Below are 19,640 nucleotides of genomic sequence, written 5' to 3'. Positions count from 1 at the left end.
AATTCTGTATCCTATTGATGAACCAACCCCATAAATATCCTGTCATACAAAGAACCTGAGACTAAAAAATTTATCTACAGCCTCTATTAAACAACAAGATTGTAAGCTATCATGATTGAATGTTCCTATTCTTTTAAGGCATTCCTGAGTTTCATGAAACACTTTGAAAATATATTAGATAAAGTAGCAAACGATCAGAACAAGTCAACTGGAAATAAGATCTTTACCTTAAACTCAGAGATCAACAGAGATACAGCATGATAAGCAGGATCTTCTGTACTTTCAACCACAAAAAGGAATTCCAGAGGACCACCATAAAGGGATGTAATCTGCATCAAAATCATGAATCTCAATTCCATAAATTCCCAGAAACAGATTTAATTAGTACATTCATGAAACAAAGCCTCAGGGATTTAAGTCAATGAATATACAAAAATCATTTACAGGTCCAAAGCCAAGAATGAGATATCAAAGACTAAGACAAGTAAGCCACGTGACGAGAGATCTAATTATCCTCTTTACACATGGATTATTTTATTCCAGAGGTCAAAAAAAAAGGGCATACAAAGTGCACGAGGCTCCTGCCACTGCGGAGTCTGGTATTACTCCAGTGGTCAATAATACAAAAATATATATTAGAAAGAAGAGGAAGCTAACCAAAACATCAGTGTACAAGAGTAGCCCTGGAAATTCTTCTTGCCAACGAATCATCATGATTTTTCCTTTTCCATTTTTACATAAAGAGAACTCTATTCATTGAATTTGCATTCTGACCTGACTTCTCCAGTTCTGTAGATTATGTTCTCCAAAACCCTTCAAAGGCATCACAACTGACACTCTTGGCAAGTTGATCTGATTAGAGTGCTTGAGTTCATTGATATCTTGGCAGAGAAATGCAAAGTTATTGCCACGCTTTATGCTATCTTCAATACGTCTGATCTCTCTGTTCCTGTGAGAATAATAAGATTCATTGCATAAAACTCATTGTTAAACATGAGCTTTCCAATCTAAGTGACAACAATAACTGAGCTAAATACTACCAGTGCAATATTATTTAGGATTAAACAATGAAATAGCATACCTGACATAGGAAGCAAAAGCCCATCCAATAGCAAGAGTCAAGCAGATTAAACACCCCTAAAAAGGGCAAGGGGAGAGGAAAAAGAGTTAGTCATGTAAGACATGCTACTACAATAGTATCCACTATCCACAGCTATGAAACCAACAGACAACTGCCAATGTCTTTCATATTTTATCTCTCTTGGCATAACTTTGACTTGACCTCACCACTGAAGATAACAGTCCACCCTGCAACTCAGAGACCTCTTCACCTTGAAATTTTGATCAGTCCTTAAGTCCACCACCAACCTCAAAAAGTTGTTTGGAGAAACATCTTGAATGTATCATACATGATTGGACCCCCCCCCCCCCCCTTAATTTTGGTTTTCTGGTAAAAATAAATTAGACGAAGATTTTGGTCGAAATGCTTTAATAAAGAACAACAGAAAGGTAATGTAATATAAAATATGCCACAAACAAGTTACAGACTGGAGAAAATTAATAAAAAAATTCTGGCACATTATGCTCTCTTAGAATCAGGGGATCAACCTGAGGTTCAAATCCTATCTAATGGTACAACATAATCACAGCCTACAAATTCCTTTCACAGTAGACGGTCGAAATTTTGAGTTTAAGAATAGATAATGAGGAGAACCAACCCCCACACCCAAAAAAAGAAGGGGAAAAAATAAAAGAAAAGAAAAGAACCCCCAAAAAGTTCGAGATAAGAATCCATACACCATTTTCACACCCTGGTTTCATTGTGAAATGGCAGGTGCTCCAATAATGCTACCATCAGAGGATAAACAGACAAAAGAAGCACAATAGATTACTTCAACTTCACTCTTTTAAATCCTCAAACTCAGAACCCACTTCAGAATACCAATGAAGCATGTATTACATTATTTCCCTAACCAAGCACCAAACAGACTCAACTAATTAAATATCTATTGCAAGGATACTCAAATGAACATTCTGATCATACTTGGGGAGAATAATTTTATACAGAAAATCATATGCACTGCAATTAATCCATTTATATCTGTCCCTCAATTATTTACCGGAAAAATAGTTTAATTTAAAAAAGAAAAGGAGAGAGAGAGAGAGGAAAATGGAACTCCATAAAGAAGAATTAGTACACTTTTCTTGCTAGGCAAGGCAATGTGCAATATCAACAGTTTAACATCAAATTTAACAACCATTATGGCACCACCCAAGAATATTTGGAGCACTCACTTGTTTGAGCATTCAGTTTCTTATCCTAGAGGGGTAAAGAGACGTAGTTTTGTCCATGCAAATGCCAGAATAAAAATAACAAATAAATTTGAGAACCAGAAGTCTCTCTCGCTCTTTCTCGAACGGGAAGTGGGAAAAGAGGAAAAGAAGCTTCACTGTGAGGTTCACAACGGAACAACCAACTAATCAAACAGAAATTATATGACGATAACAACAGTACCACAAAACATCCACGCCCCAGATCCAAAAACAACGAAAAGTAGAAGAAAGGAAATCTTCAACAACGACATTCATTCGAAAATGAAAACTTATCTCTATACGTCAAGAAATAATGAAAAGCAAAACAAAAAGAGCCCACGAACCTGGATCTGGACGAACACGGCAAGAGGAGTACAACAAGCTCTACTAGCAGACAAGAGAAACGAATCAAGAACTCCAAATGCCGCCATTGTAATGCTCCACTATGTCAGGGCAGATTTCTTGCCGGAAAACGGCCTATAAATCAGTTAGATGACCTTTTTCCTTTTTCCTTTTCCGTTTTATATCGTCAAATCGCCATTAATGGAAAAGGATTGAGGAAAAAGGAACACCAGAAAGTACGAAGACGAAGTAAAAAAGGGTGGAGAAAGGAAAGAGGCCAAGATTTTTGTATTCTGGAGTGCAGGTAGTGCCTGCACATTAAAGCATTCACCCACAACTTCCGCCCTTCACGGAAGAAGGAGAAGTGAGAACCCCTGAAAAAATAATAAAAAAATAAAAAAAGGTAAGAGAGATAGAATTTTGGGGGTAGGAGTGAGGAGGTCTACAGTAGACAGCACAGAACGGGAGGGAGAGACCGTTGATGGGTTGGTTATATAAACCAAATGCCCATTTGTCCAAATGCTCTCTTACAACTTTTCTAATTGTAAATTCCTCTCTATTTTTTAAATTTTGTAGCAGTTTAGTCCCTGCCATTAATTTGAAACATTAAATGTTAGTTTCAAGGTATCTAATGACCAAAATGCCCTTCTAATAAAAATCCACCAGAATTTAAAAATAAAATGATCAAAATGCCCTCATCTTCTCCAAATGGTTAGGGTTTGAAACTGAAAATCAAACCCTAAACCATTTGGGGAAGATGAACCCTAAAATCAAACCTCCAAAATTGAAGTTGCAGTGAAGAAATTTGTGGATTAGGGCGTATTGATCTTCCCTTCCCGCATCACTCCGATTGCAATCCCACCCTCTGTTCTTCCTCTCCTCCCCATGCTGCCCCAGCCACACCCCAATGCTATCCAGTGAACCTAGTACCTAGAAAGAAGTAAAAGAAACAGATGCAGCAACAAAGTGCCCGCTTGATAACCTTACGGGTGTTTCTGTTCTGGTTATGTACTGAGAAACAGCAAAACAGTTTTTTTATTTTCTGTGCTGAGAAACCGTTTTTGACCCGCTTGGTAAACCTGCTCTTGGAAATAAGCAAAACCTTTTTTTTTTTTTTTTTTTTTTTTTTTAAAAAAAAATTAACAAAAGGATATGTTTGGCACACTTTTCCAATTTTACAAAAGAGCATAGTGAACGAATATAGGAGTTTTTATTGGGCACACTTTTCCAATTTTTAGTCAAGGCTGTCAAAAGTCTTATAGGGAGCATCAATTTTGATTTATGTTTCCAAAAAAAGTCACAAAAAACACTTCGTTATCAAGCGATTTTTAAGTGTTTTTCCATTTCTCAGAACGAAAAAACACCAGAAACTGTTTCTCGTAAGGTTATCAAGCAGGCTCAAACTCAATATTGGAAGAAGAAACTGAGTTAAGCTCACAGAGAAGCTCAAAATTTCACTTAAGAGACACAACAAGGAAGCCAAGCCAGTAAAGAAGTTAAGAAATTACAAAGAGAGGAGAGATACTTCACGCTGGGAATAAAGTTAGATGAGCCACTAAATTTAATATGTCCGGAGGATTTTGCATCTTATGAATGGTCAGCACTAAGAAGTTACCATGACTAATAGAGAACACATGGTTTACAGTATCATGATTGAAAGAGGCAAATTGGCTTATTTCAACTCAAGAACCCACCTCGTTCTAAGCTTTTCTTGGGCTCGAGCATGCTCTTCCCCTATCTCGAAATAGTCGGTGTCAGACCAATACTCTTGAAAGGCTGCCAAAGCTTTGTTGGATTGAGTTTTCTTGCTTTTCATTCACTCGTTAAAAGTGAAATCTGTTCCATTGAGTTCCAATATGACCATGTCGATCAATACGCCCTAATCCATAAATTTCTTCATTGCAACTTCAATTTTGGAGGTTTGATTTTAGGGTTCATCTTCCCCAAATGGTTTAGAGTTTGATTTTCAATTTCAAATCCTAAACCATTTGGAGAAGATGAGGGCAGCTTGGTCATTTTATTTTTAAATTTTGATGGATTTTTATCAGAAGGGTCTTTTGGTCATTAGATACCCTGAAACTAACATCTAACGTTCTAAATTAATGGCAGGGACTTTGCAAAAGAATTTAAAAAAGATAACACCACGTCATCAATCCCTGTTCTTCAAGTAATCCTCTCCGCCACCATCACATCAACCTGCAAGATCATCTAAAAGAAAATATTCCATAGGGGTGAGCTCCACCGAGCCCAGCAAGTAAAGGATCGGGCCAAACGCCAAGACGGGGTTTGACAGAGGGGGTTAGCGTACATACTCTTGGTGGAATCCAGTACAGCAGGCTCCTAGCACAACTCGGGTCTGTCATCACCGGGATACCATCCGTTTATGGTACCGACACCAGAGATGCTACCTAAGGTGTTGCAATAGTACTTTACCTAACTTGGTCTGTATTGTCAGGTGGATAATAGTAAAGCTGAACATCATCATGCATTTAAGTAGCATGATTGTAAACTGTATATGATGTGCGGTTTACCATGTTGGTATGGGATGCCTTGGTGTCCGTTTATCATGTATAGTTTGCAGTCAACATCATTCATATGTATCTGTGCTTGCTTGTGCGGCTTAGCTTCCCATTGGGCTCAGTGGAGCTCACTCCTCGAGGAAACACTCTTTTAGATGATGCAGGTAACTTTGATCCGAATGGTGCAAAGTACGAGACTCTCGATGCTGGTTATGAGGATTGATGGACTCTAGAGCTTGAGGAGCATGGACTGGAGTGCTACTGTGAGATATGTTCCTCTAAGGAACAGTGATTCATGGCCGGGTGGCCTTCTCTTTTGATACACTTTGATATACTTGATATTTGATACAATAGTGTATTCTTTTGCACAATATACAAGCAAATTCCATTTTGACTAATATGGAAGCTAATTTAGTATCTATATATACATATATATATATCCGTCGAGATTTCAATGCAACCTGTGATCCTGGTTACTCGATAAGAGGTTTAGATCCATAGCACAAAGTAAACATAAATATATCCTTGTGGTGCACAATTGAAGCAACAACTTACAAGTGTTACCCTAAGAGGCTAGAGGGGGCGAGAGGATAGCCAGCCGATCGTCTTTCGGTACTATGGATTCGACCTCTGGCTTATGTATATGTGTGCTCTATTCATGCTATAGATGGATACCGGTTAGGATAACTGTACAGCCAGTACTATTACCCTTACCGACAGGGGTTTAGGTGTCGGTCAAACCCATGGGTCCTGACCATTATTCGGGGCACAACCTACTGGGAAGTTCGGGCGTCGACCGTCTTTCGGGCTGAACGCCAAGACGGGGTTTGACAGGGGGATTTGAGTATATACTCTTGGTGGAGTCCGGTACAGCAGGCTCCTAGCACAACTCAGGTTTGTCATTGTCGGGATACCATCTGTTTATGGTACCGACACAGGGGATGTTACCTGACTTAGTCTGTATTATTAGGTGGATAATAGTAAAGCTGAACATCATCATACATTCAAGTAGCATGATTGTAAATTGTATATGATGTGCGATTTACCTTGGTGGTATGGGACCCCTTGGTGTCCGTTTAGCATGTATAGTTTGCAGTCAACATCAGTCATATTTATCTGTGCTTGCTTGTGTGGCTTAGCTACTCATTGGGCTTAGTGGAGCTCACTTTTCGAGGAAACACTATTTTAGATGACGCAAATACCTTTGATCCCGAATAGTGTGGATTACGAAACTCCCGATGCTGGTTATGAGGATTGGTGGATTCCGGAGCTCGAAAAGCATGGACTGGAATGCTACTATGAAATGTGTTCCTCTAGGGAACAGTGATTCATGGCCGAATAGCCGTCTCTTTTGATACACTTTGATAGACTTGATATTTGATACAATAGTATATTCTTTTGCACAATATACAAGCAAAATCCATTTTGACTAATATGAAAACTAATTTAGTCTATATATATCTGTTGAGATTTCAATGCAACCTGTGATCCTAGTTACTCGATAAGAGGTTTAGATCCACAGGACACAATTGAAGCAACAGCTTACCAATGTTACCCTAAAAGGATGGCTCAGTTGGCAAAGACCAGACCAACTACTTGTGATAAAAAAGTTAAAAGTTCAACTCTCCTTGGGACCTACCTATCCAAAAAAAAAAAACCAGCTTCTAAGTGTCGCCTGTGGCCACAGCCATGCGAGAATGCATGTTGAGTGGTGTTTGTGTAAGAGTGTGGAGGCAGCCGTGACATAGCAAATAGCACGTTGGTTCCCCAACATGGTTCAAGTAAGCAGAATCATGGGTCGGCGTCCCCGGATTCGGATCCAGATGGAATCGACCTGAACCCTTAGAAATCCAGTATGCATCAGCTGTTGGATGAGCTGCATTGCAGATACAAAAAGAAACAGTAGATACAACCAATCCGTGGACAGCCAACCATCGCACTGTAAAAATTGGATAGGTTCAATCTATGGTATTGGCAAAATCATAGTCATGATCGGCCAATTCTGATGAGCTCAGATTCCACAACGAAGGGCTCTTGCACAATCTCCCTACTCGAATGATGTCTTAACGTTTCTAAATTCAATTTTTTTCTAGAGGACCATCAAATTTGGGCTGAACTCTTTTTAGAGAACCTACTGAATTTCCAAGGACTTGTAAAGAGTACAGATCACGCTGGGAAAATATGCCAATTGTATAACCAATTAATTAAACCGAACAGACAATCTTTTGTCACTGAGAACCCTGATTGCGATCGTTAAAACATTGCGTGAATGGGGCGGAGCAAGGCGCTGTTAAGCGATAGATGAAGCTAAACCTTAGAAAAAGCATACAAAGGTAGCACGTCTATGCGCTTTCAACATAGAGAGTATTAGTCTCACCCTATTCCGGCAATGCAAGCACAGCAATGGCTGAAGGATAATACTATAGGGGCTGCACCATGACTACATCATGATTGCCAATTAAACAGAGTACTTGTACCAGCTCCTTTCTTTCACCCATACCCGGGGGGTGGGGGGTTGAGAATGTTTCATGCTGCATACAAAGCAAAAGATGCACTTTCGTAGAGATTTCTTCTTAATCCAGTTTTTCTTCATGCTGCTTACAAAACAAAAGATGCACTTTCGTAGAGATTTCTTTTTAATCCAGTTAATCCTGCATACACAACTACAGATGCACTAAAAACAGAAAAGAAAAAAAGATCCAATCCACAACGGCACTACCATGCACTGTAGAGTTCAAAAGCCAGGGCAGGTCCCTTCCTGTGCATAACAGGATTACTCCCTCGTACTGGTTTTGATCCATTCCAGGTATTGAAGACTGCCGCCCTTGATGGGCAATGCAATGACTTCGGGAACACTGAAACAAACACCAGGAAAGTATTAAGGTTAAGGCAGAATGACACAACTTGGCATTTCAAAATTCAGAGTTTACTCAGAACAAGTTCTGTAATGTCCATACCCAGACCCTTCGAGTCTTGAGCATCTTTTAACAAATTCTATCTTCGCAACCAAAAGAAATAAGGAAACAAAAAAAAAAAAAAAATTTATGTAACACCCTATGCAGTTGGCAATAGGGGAAATTTCTCTTTCTTATACTGCCTATATTTACTCAAACTTCCTTACTCAAAAACTTCTTTTTTGATTTCCACAGAAAAATAAACTTTCACCTCTTTCCCCCTTGATAATTTAAAATCCCTAAAAGACCCCTAGTCCTCCTCCCACAGCATCCCTTGGGCGGCACCCCTTCCAGCAGCACCCCCTCCCGCAGCCCCCCGTCCGGTAACACCCTCTCACCCTTTGCATCCCCCACCCCCCCAGCTCATAGAGCTACTCCAAATCGCCCATGACCTAGGTTGCAGAGTTACTCCGAAGCCGAGATGTAACTGGTATGGTGAAATGCAGCAGCTTTTATCCTCCTCTAATTCACCATTCACCCATTCTCGTCTCCTTCAAGTCATCCGGCGAGTTGGGCAATAGCTCCAAAGCTCTCAAATTCCTTGAATGGATCAAACAATATACTTCATCATCGTCGTCATCGCCACTTGTCGTCTCTCTCATCAGCATCCTTTGCCTCTGCCTAACATGCCATGTTCAAACTTGCTAACAGAATCAACAGAAGAGGATTTTTCTGATGAGACACTAGCTTCTGATTCACCTCCAGTGGACACCATCTTCAAGACTCTGATCGTCCCCCCTACCAAAGGTTAGATGCTGACAGGCTATGAGGGCGGTGAGATTTAGAGTCATTAATGAAGGGTGGGCAAGCCTTGGCAAAACAGTTAAGTCGCGCTATTGCAGCCATCAGGTTGCAGGTTCGAAACATGGAAACAGCCTCTCTACGAAGCAGGGGTAAGGCTGCATACATCTGCCCTCCCAGACTCTACAGTAGCGGGAGCCTCATGCACTGGGATGCTCTTTTTTTTTAAAGTGAAGCTGGCAGAAGAGGGTGAGAGAAGATAGAGCATGGGAGTTCAATTGAAGAATCCACATTTCCTTTTTCTAAATTATTATTATTATTTTCTAAACTTGGAAAGGATTCAGAATCTTTGTGGGTTGTAGCTTCTGAGTGTCTTGTTCTGCTGCTGTATTGGGCGAGAGTTGGGTTTTCCATGATGCAGTGCGGCTCACTCAATTGGTTATCAAGCTCTGCAGCAACAGTAAGATACTGGTCAGGCTTGGGATGTTCTCCAACTCGTTGGCGCAGTAGAGGTGCCATCTTGTAACGCCCTCTTGATTGGATTTGACCGAGAGAGGGATTCTGAGAGGATGAAATTGCTAATGTCTGAGATGAAGCAGATGGCCATTCAGCCTAGTGGTGTAACTTTTGGAATTCTCATCGATGGCCTCTACAAATCATGCAAGGTCAAGGAGGTAGTACATGTGTTTGAGAAAATCTGTGGAAGGAAAAAACAATGGTGTGGCAGGGGGGAGATGCAGGGGATGGGGCGGGAGGGGGTGCCAGAGGTGAAATTTCACTTTTCTGGGGGAATCAAAAAAGAAGTTTAGGGTGGGGGTTTGAGACTTTGAGTAAATATAGGCTAAGTATAGAGGAGATAGAAATTTCCCCTTGACAATAATCCACATGCTAAATGCCAGCCCAATGTTCCTGTAATATGACAGCATCACAAATTCTAGCTGACACCGGTCTCAACCCTGAATTGTTATATGAGGCCCATTATGGCTAGAATCTGTTTTGTTTTCATGGGGAATGCTAGTGATACAGGCTGTTAAGCCTGTATATGCATGCAATACATGGTGGATCCCACTGCTTTTATAGAGCGAGACTCTATGTTTCACGATAAAAGCCCACTAGCTTTTCTCGGATGTCATGTAACATGCAGTCATGCACAGATAGCACCCTAACTTGCATTGGAATTGTTGGTAGAATCGTGGGCAAGAAAAGAGAGAATGAGAGAATAATTGCTTGTATTAATTTATAGGTAAGCCCCTCTATTATAAATAGAGGGGAAAGTTACAATAGACTAAAATAGGCGATGTGGGACTAAAACCCACATAGTTGACTTACACTTAATAACATAAAAACTACCCCAAAAGGACCAGAATACCCCCACGGTATTCTGGAGTACATATTCCAACACTCCCCCTCAAGCTGGATTATACAAAGAATTAAAGAAAGAAAATCCAGCTTGAACTAAAGAAAAAAAAGAACTCCTAATAATGCAATGCTAACACTCCCCCTCAAGTTGGCGCATACAAGGTACTAATGCCCAACTTGAACAAAATGGGAAAAAAATAAGTTGTAGCAGAATCCAGCTTCAAGACAAATGCAGCTCCCAAATAAACCTTCAAGAACTTGAAAAAATAGATCTTCAAAACTTGGGCAGACTTGATCAGCAAACCGGGACTAGAATGTCTTCCAAAAAAGGCAGCTTTCACCAATCTTCTATTGCTGTCCAGTGATGAATCTCTGAATGATAATCTTGAAGATAAGTAACTAGGGTAGCGAGCAGATGAATCAAGCAGCGGAAAAAATCAACCCAACTGTAGAACCTCATATAGGCAGGCAATAACCAAACATCTTCAATACTTTAATACCAATCTCCCCCTTACAGCAAACTCACCCCAATAACAAAATAGATACCCATTGGCAATGGTGAAAACTTTGATCTTCTATGGTTTGCACCAAGTGTTCCTGCAAGTTCTGCTTTCTGCAATGGCTGCAGTATACTGTACATAATCCCCCCCTCACGTGTAGTACACGTGGACATAACAGAGATGATGTAAGTAATAGGGCAAAAACATAATATTCCAGAATTTTCTAAAAGGTGCCAAGGGTAATGGAAAGAGAAGAAATGGCAATTTAGAGAATACCATAAACTTCCAAGGTGGTTATGGATATATGCCAAAGGTATGGTTTGGGAGGTGGTGAAGTGAAAAGAAGCAGTGGGATAATGAATCATGGACAAAGCAACACAATAATTTACAACCTTCTTTCAATCGATCAAACTAATTCCAAAACACTAATCTCCAATGATCAGATCTGAATTATAAAAAAACAGGTCTAATTTGTAGAAGGAGAAGGTACCATTATGCAAAAACTTGATCGATCTTCACACAAGGAAGTACTAGTGTGCAAAATTCCAAACTATAAACTCCCACATGCTAAATAGAACTGACGAAGATATTTGGACAGCAATGGATGTAAGAAGCTTCAACAAAAAACTTGGATCATATCTGAATTCGTGAACACTGCTAGGATCAAGCTCTCAAAGTGAGCTGGATATAAACCAGAAAAGCTTCACATAATTGAATAGGTTCGTAGTTGCAACCACCAACCTTGGAACACACTGTTGTAATCCCAAATAAGCTGATCTCCAGGGTAGTAGATTCGAGTCTTCAATAATGAAAGAAATTCGATCTCCAATAGTAGGATACTCAGTCTCAATAATAGGGCAGCAGTAGTCTACATAAGGGCCGCAGTAACATGTCAACCAGTCATGCTTACAAAAGCCAATCAATAAAACCAGCAATATATGTAGTAAAGCTCAATAGAACCAGCAAATATAAGAAAAAGAACCCGACAGATCCATAGGTAGTTGAAGCAGCCAGCCACATAGGAACAAGTAAAAAAAATAGGTTGATAATTGGAGAAACCGAGCCATAAGAATGAACCTGAATTTTTTCCAAAAAGAACTGATGAATGATGGTGAAATATGGGTTGAATACTCCTCTGATGGTTATAAAACTCTCCTAAAAAAATCAACAAGAGAGGACTGCCCTAACCCTTAGATCGATTATAGTCAGGGTTTTGTCAAAAACCCTGAAAGGAAGATCGATTGTAGGGAAGGGGGCTTCAACAAAAGTGATGATGACTTGTCCAAGGTGATGTCTTCCGGTAATAGATGCTGACCACAACTGCGGGAATGGATCTCCAGTTCGAATAACCAATCTCCTTGGTGATTGAGACTTGATCTTCAAGTGGGAGAAACACCAAAAATTGCAGAAAAAATAGGGCAGCAGCTATCTTGTGTAATATAACTTCTTCAAGCCATGAATAGTTGAAGTAGAATGTCCCTCTTGATAGTAGAAACACTTCCAAAAAACTCCAACAGCAGCAATTAACCCTAACCCTAAAATCGATATGTGTCAGGGTTTTGTAAAACCCTGAAAAGGAGGATCGATTGGGGTTAGGGGTCTTCAAACACTTGGAAAGAGGCTAAGACTGAGGTTGAGTGGTCCTTGTAGTTGAAGTAATCATCCCTCCAAAAATCAGCAAAAACTGAAACCTGTAACCCTAATGTCGATTTGAGTCAGGGTTTTAACAGGTACCCAAAAATAGCAGGTTGAGAAGGTTTTGCTGTAAAAACAAATCTTGCCATCAGAAAGTGTCCAAACTTAGGTCAAGTAGGGCCTGTAGTAGTAGGGAATTACCCCCAAAAAATCAGCTGCATCTGAAAAGGGAAACCCCAAAATCCATTGGAGTCAGGGTTTTGAAAAAAACCCTGACCAGTTGAGATCGATTTGGGTATGGAGGCTGGAAAAGGTAATAAAAGATGGAGAGAAAGAAAGAAAGGGAAGGTAGACTTTGGAATAGGGTAGAAGAGTGCTGGAAAAGGCTGCATAGGAGGCTCCAACAATGGAGGATCAGTCTTCATTAGGTAGAAATCAGATCTCCAAAAATTCTGGATAGCTCCAATATCGTAGGTATGGCTCCAGCAGATTTCGAACAGAATTTTTTAAGTGAAAAAAGGTAGAAAGGGAGGGGGGCAGCAACTAAATCATTGATATGCTGTGTTTACCTCATTAGTGCTGCCCCTTTATAGGTTGAGAGGAAGAAGAACATAAGAAGGAGAAGCCAAGAAAGGGAGAAGAAGGGAGAAATCGATTGAAGAGATGGATGAGGGTTTCCTTCTCTTTTTCTAACCTAGATCAGACTAGATTTGACACCATGTTGGCAGAATCGTGGGCTAGAAAAGAGAGAATATGAGAGAATAATTGCTTGTATTAATTGATAGGTAAGCCCCTCTATTATAAATAGAGGGGAAAGTTATAATAGACTAAAATAGGCGATGTGGGACTAAAACCCACATAATCGACTTACACTTAATAACATAAAAACTACCCCAAAAGGACCAGAATACCCCCACGGTATTCTGGAGTACATATTCCAACAGGAATATATAGTTGAAATTACATCAATCAATTTTTTTCTTCCTGAGAGGGGGGAGGGTGCAGTAAAAGAATGCACAGTAACAACCCCAACTCAAGTTGCAGGAGAGGAGGGGAAGATTGATTGCAAATCACATTCTATGTTGTATAATTTTTTTCTCACCTGCACCTACATCGGTACTCACCTAACTTCTCACTCTCCAACCAACTCCTTACCCGACATTTTCCCTTGATAAAGACTCTTTCATACTGTTTGACCGTTTGCACCAGAAGAGCGATGGACGACAGGGGCAGTACTTCTAGAGGTTGAGTGTGAGCATGAGCCCAGTGAGGTTGATGACAATGACGGTGAATGTCAGCACTCAGCAGTGCTAAATTATTCGTCATTTCTTGACAACATAGAAGGCTCCGGATGAGGAATATTGGTGACAAAACAATATCTTTCAGACCAAGGTTCGATGCAATGATAGCTTGTGTAGGCAACGATAGTTGCACCAACATCGTCTCTGAAGATGTTGTTCGCAAGTTGGGTCTGAAGACAAAGCCTCATCCTAATCCCTACAAGGTTGCGTGGGTAAACAACACAAATCTCAAGATCATAGTTATCAAGGCCTTGCCATGGCGTCCAAACTCCTTGGTCGCCTTGGACACCTTGGGCGCCATGTCGGTGTCGCCTTGTTTTTTAACCCTCTAAAACGCCATGGTCGCCTTCCCGCCTTGATAACTATGCTCAAGATTAATGAAAGATGTTTGCTCACGTACTACATTGATGGACTGATTGATCAGGTGCAGTGTGATGTCCTCCCTCTGAAAGTCTACCACATTCTTCTGAGATGCCCATGGTTGTATGATAAGAAGACCAAGCACTGTGGTTATGAGAATACATATTCCTTTAAGCATGATGGGATTGAGATGAAATTTCTTCTGGCAAAAGATCTTCCATCTATCATACTCAAGCAGACAACTGGAACATTTCTCCTCCAGCAAGTTGACTCGGACGACATTCTTGGACCTCATCCAAACTTGATGGACTCGAGTTCTTTTCAGAGGAGGAGAGCTGATGTTATGGCCTGGCTGGACAGACATGAGTACATGACCCATTTTGGAGGCCCAAACCAAGAACAGGTCCCAGACAAGTTTTCTGGTCTGGCAAACGTTTGGTAGTTTCTTATTCAGCTAGCAGGGATTTTATTTGGTATCTTTTTATTCCATTATTTAGTATGTTTCTCTCTCTAGGGTCAGTGAACAGAACAACGGCAGTGTGATTGGCCATGGTTTTTCTGGGCAGTAGGATACACACCGGCACCAGGGCAGGAGACACCGTATATCTGTGAGGGACATCTCTATCTCTATCCTTTCGAGATAAATCTTAAAACTTTACATTTTTATTTATTTATTTTTGTTGTTTTCGATTTACATGTATTGTCCATATATCTGTTGATTAATTTATTTGATTTCCTTATGTTTGACTGAGTTATACTACTGCCTACTGCTTATTTCTATTTCCTGTTACCTAATTTGTTTATATCTTATAACATCTTTCAATCTCATGTTATTTATTTATTATCCATTTCTTTATTGAGTAGAATCACATATTTGTATTGTGTTCCTATAGTTGTGTGTATGAACTGCATGCTTATTTGCTATTTAGTCATTTGCATAATCACGTTGCACCACTGTATTGGTAGCATTCTCTTGTCATTTGGTTTGGGAGGTTCCGAGATTTTTCTTCTTGCATCTGAACCACTTTTTTACGCTTTCCAACATTATTTGTTTAGTTCTAGGCACTATTGTAACATCCCGATATCTTGCTTTGTATGAATATGCACTTTTTTTCAGCTGTGGGAGTGTGAGTTTCTATTAATGCTTTAAATACCCTTTGTATATTCCTATATTTTTTGGTGCGTCAGGTAGGCAGCCGACACTATATTCTACCAAGCCAATCTCTTTTGCATGGATTCTATTATTTGTTTTGATTATTTTTAGATTTTTATATTATCTCTTACATTTCAGTATATCATGTCCTTTAATACTAATCTTGTTTGTAAGCATAGGATTAGATTTGCATCCTGGAACATCGGATCTTTGACGGGTAAGACCTTGGAGCTGATAGATGTTATGCGGAGAAGAAGGATTAATGTTGCATGTATTCAAGAAACAAGATGGAAGGGTCACAAAGCCAAGGCATTAGATGACTTTGAACTATGGTACTTGGGAGACGAAAGCGGGAGAGGTGGAGTGGGCCTAGTTGTGGACAAAGACCTTAAGAACGAAGTAGCGGACGTTAAAAGATTAGGAGATAGGATCCTATCTATCAAGCTGGTGCTAGATAACGAGGTTATCAACATAGTTAGCGCGTACGCGCCACAGGTAGCATTAGATGAGAGTGTTAAATTACAATTCTGGGAACACATGGATGGTTTAGTGCAAGGTTTTGGTCAGAGAGAGAAAATTATTATTGGAGGTGACCTTAACGGACATGTGGGTAGAGATCGTAGAGGCTATGAAGAGGTTCAGGGAGGATATGGAGTTGGGGAGAGAAATGAAGAGGAGATATCAGTGCTAGACTTTGCAATAGTGTTTGACCTGTGCATTGTAAATACCTTTTTTAAAAAGAGAGATGAACATTTAATTACCTACAAGAGTGGGCAACATGCAAGCCAAATAGATTTCTTCCTAACCAGAAGGTCTGACAGACTACTATGTAAGGATTGTAAGGTTATGCCCGGAGAGAGCTTAACCACCCAACATAGACTGGTGGTCTTGGATATGTACCTTGGCACGAGGCAACGTAAGAAGGCGAAACAGGTTTGTCCTAAGATAAGATGGGGCCGACTACAAGAAGCTCTCATAGAATCATTTACTGATAAAATGGCCCTACAAGGAAGGTGGGATTTTGAGGGAGATACCAGCGAGATGTGGATTAATATGACGACTTGTATCAAGAAGGTTGCTAAGAAAGTCCTTGGAATTTCAAAGGGTATGCGTCTGGGCCCTAAAGAGACTTGGTGGTGGGATGACGAGGTCCAAGCAGCCATTAAAACTAAAAAAGATCGGTTTAAGACCTGGCAAAGGACGAATGTGGTTGAGGATAAAGTGAGCTATTATGTGGCTAGAAATGAAGCTCGAAAGATAGTGGGAAAGCAAGAGCGAAGAAATATGATGAACTTTATGAAAAACTTAATACAAAGGAAGGGGAAAATGATATCTATCGGATAGCTAAAATAAGAGAAAGGAATAGCAGAGACTTGGACCATGTTAGATGCATTAAGAACGAGAATGGTAGAGTACTAACACGGGATGCGGACATTATGGAGAGATGGGGTGCATATTTTTACAATCTACTAAATGGAGGTACCTTGACTGATGGGGTGGATTCGGAAGTGGAGAGGAATAGTCTTGAAGCCAACACACATCATGGACAGCTACAACGATTTGGTGAGGCCGAAGTTAAAGAAGCCCTACGAAAGATGAAGGTAGGCAAAACTCTAGGACCGGATGAGGTCCCAATTGAAGTGTGGAAGAGCTTAGGAGGACGGGGGGTATATTAGCTAACCAAGTTGTTTAACAAGATTCTGAGTACAAAGAAAATGCCAGATGATTGGAGGAGAAGCACTGTAGTTCCGATTTATAAGAACAAAGGTGATACCCAGAACTGCAATAACTATAGAGGTATTAAACTAATGAGTCATACTATGAAACTTTGGGAGAAAATAATTGAAGCCCACCTAAGAAAAGAAACTGATATATCGGAGAACCAATTTGGTTTTATGCCAGGGAGATCCACAACAGAAGCTATTTACCTTCTAAGGAGGCTTATGGAAATCTTTAGAGCTTACAAAAGGAATCTCTATATGGTCTTTATCGACCTAGAAAAGGCCTATAATAGAGTTCCTAGGGAGCTCATTTGGCATGTCCTAGGGAAGAGAAGGAGCTCAAGTAACTATGTGGATATAATTAAGAACATGTATGAGGGAGTGGTGACAAGTGTCAAAACTACAAAGGGACAAAATAGTGATTTCCCAATTACAATTGGGTTACACCAAGGATCAGCTCTAAGCCCCTATTTGTTTGCACTCATCATGGATGATTTAACCAAACATATTCAAGATGAGGACCCTTGGTGTATGCTATTCGCTGATGTATTGTTTTGATAGATGAGATAGTGGAAGGGATTAATGCGAAGCTGGAGTTATGGAGATCAAACTTAGAATCAAGAGGTTTTAAGTTAAGCGGAACAAAGACAGAATATATGATGTATAACTTCAGTCAAACCAGGAGAGGTGATGAAGTGGTGAAACTTGAGGAGCGAGAGCTATCACAAAGTGAATGCTTTAGATACCTAGGGTCAACCATTAACAAAGAAGGTGATATAGAAGATGATGTTTCCCGCAGAATTAAAGTAGGATGGATGAAGTGGAGAGGAGCATCAGGAGTTTTATGTGACAAACGCATGCCTATTAAGCTTAAGGGAAAATTCTACAAGACAGCAATAAGACCAGCGATGACATATGGAGCGGAATGTTGGGCAGTTAAGAAGAGTAATATAGATAAGATGAGTGTAGCGGAGATGAGGATGTTGAGGATGATGTGTGGCAAGATCAGGAGAGATGGAGTAATGAATGTTTGTATTAGAACCAAATTAGGAGTTGTACCAATCCAGGACAAGCTTCGTGAGAGCTGCTTGAGGTGATTTGGTCATGTCCAAAGGAGACCCATGGATGCACCGGTAAGGAAGAATGACTAGATTCAATTTGAAGGAACTAAAGGAGGTAGGGGCAGGCCTAAAATGACTATTGGAGAAGTGGTAAGAAAGGATACGCATATGGTAGGGCTCGATCCTGGTATGACCGCGGATAGAGTTGTTTTGAGGACAAGGACCCGTGTAGCCAACCCCACGTAGGGGGATGTTCCTACGATGCTGCTTTGACTACTGCTTAGACTTCTTTCTTTAGTAATTTTATTTTATTTTATTTATTTGCTTATTTATTTATTTATCTATTTTTTTAACCCCTTTTTACTTCCTTCTACTGCTCTTATTTTTATTACTGCCATGGCCTTTTCGGATCTACCCATTTAGTTGGGATAAGGTTATGGTTGTTGTTGTATTTAGTACATTATGTAGGGATTGTTTATAATTTTCTCTTTTCTTTCCTAGTTTACTGAGTTACCAATTAGAGAAGGGATTGCCTCTTTATTTATATGATGTAATCTGCCGATTAAAGACAGTTTTTGAATAAATGACTAGTGAGGTTTTGTTTGCTGTTGAGCAGAGAGTGGCCGTGAGGAGATTTTCCTCCTTGTGAACATTTTTTCTTCTGCTTCTTCTTGTCCCATCTTCATTCTTTTTCCCTCACTGTATTTCTTTCTTGTTAATTTTCTTTATTTCCTCTTACCTGTGAATACCCTGTTCTGGCAATAGAATTGATTCAGCAAGAGAGAACTTGATCTCTCTTGTAACTTGTTCTTCCCATCTCAAACTCTGGATTTTAAACCCCCTCTCTAAGGCGACTTAACCTGCAGATTTGAACCCAGTTATGTCTCCCTGCACTGAGAACTTAAACTCTTCTATGGACTGAACCAATCAGCTCCGCCCAGTGAGATTTCAGCAACTTTGATCTTCACACTGGTACATTATAAGAGGTCACCGTCAGTTTATCTTGAGAGGGTTCTGGGTAGGATCATACACCTACAGTTTCAGCCTGATTGGTGATTAGATGAGTAAGTTTCTTCCATCGTAACAGGTTATGTCTTCCGCCACCTTGCCTTCCCGAGGTTGATAACAACTCTCTCTCTCTTCCCCATGATATAATCCCCTTTAACCCCCTATTTCAAATAGTACCCTCCCCCATTCATACATGCTTTCCATTTATTTATTTATTTTTTGTGGCTTTGACTTTTACTAAATTACAACACTTCCACTATTCATATTATTTAAGTTTCCACTTGCTGTTTTACATTAATTAAGTGCTGGGCAGGAATAAGAATTTACAGATTTGCCATTATTCATTATACTTGAGCTGTTTAGTGTTGGGTGGGCCCAAAGCAATCCGAACCGGGTTTTTCAACCCCGGATTGCACCACCCTAATTTAGTCCCAGATAGCCAAAGGTCTACTAGGAGCCAAGTGAACCAGGACCTCCCTAATCAATTGGCCGATTGGACAGAATTGGGGAATTAGGTCAATTCTGGGGTTAGGTTTATGAATATGGAGATGAATCTTATAAGGTATTAATAGGCAGGTTTAGGGGAAGCTAACAATATAGGTTTGAATGATGTTTAACTGAAAATTTGAATTTTAGAAAATTAGGGTTAGGGTTTCGGGTTTTGAGAAATAGG

General features: G+C 40.1%; 2 protein-coding genes and 1 long non-coding RNA gene across 5 annotated transcripts in view; 1 reads left to right on the top strand and 2 right to left on the bottom strand.

The window, feature by feature from the left end:
* Positions 1-2,906, bottom strand: part of LOC122668152 — a 38,542-nt gene extending 35,636 nt beyond the window's left edge. For both annotated transcript variants that reach the window (XM_043864739.1, XM_043864738.1), the window contains exons 1-4: positions 2,658-2,906; positions 1,082-1,137; positions 775-949; positions 228-329 (exon numbers count right to left, since the gene is read on the bottom strand). In XM_043864739.1, the coding sequence (XP_043720674.1) occupies positions 228-329; positions 775-949; positions 1,082-1,137; positions 2,658-2,744 (420 nt within the window). In that variant the 5' untranslated portion in view covers positions 2,745-2,906. The remainder of the gene's footprint in view (positions 1-227; positions 330-774; positions 950-1,081; positions 1,138-2,657) is intronic.
* A 4,863-nt stretch (positions 2,907-7,769) lies between these two features.
* LOC122667966 (protein CutA, chloroplastic) overlaps positions 7,770-19,640 on the bottom strand; it is a 21,750-nt gene continuing 9,879 nt past the window's right edge. For both annotated transcript variants that reach the window (XM_043864471.1, XM_043864472.1), the window contains exon 6: positions 7,770-8,029. In XM_043864471.1, the coding sequence (XP_043720406.1) occupies positions 7,948-8,029 (82 nt within the window). In that variant the 3' untranslated portion in view covers positions 7,770-7,947. The remainder of the gene's footprint in view (positions 8,030-19,640) is intronic.
* LOC122667969 overlaps positions 18,386-19,640 on the top strand; it is a 16,454-nt gene continuing 15,199 nt past the window's right edge. The window contains exons 1-2 of the long non-coding RNA XR_006333883.1: positions 18,386-18,404; positions 18,555-18,559. This is a non-coding gene — a long non-coding RNA (uncharacterized LOC122667969). The remainder of the gene's footprint in view (positions 18,405-18,554; positions 18,560-19,640) is intronic.

The sequence above is a fragment of the Telopea speciosissima genome, chromosome 7, assembly GCF_018873765.1.
Source record: "Telopea speciosissima isolate NSW1024214 ecotype Mountain lineage chromosome 7, Tspe_v1, whole genome shotgun sequence".
NCBI classification, from domain to species: domain Eukaryota; kingdom Viridiplantae; phylum Streptophyta; class Magnoliopsida; order Proteales; family Proteaceae; genus Telopea; species Telopea speciosissima.
Note: the sequence above shows the minus strand (reverse complement) of the source record. Positions and strands in the feature narration are given on the sequence as shown.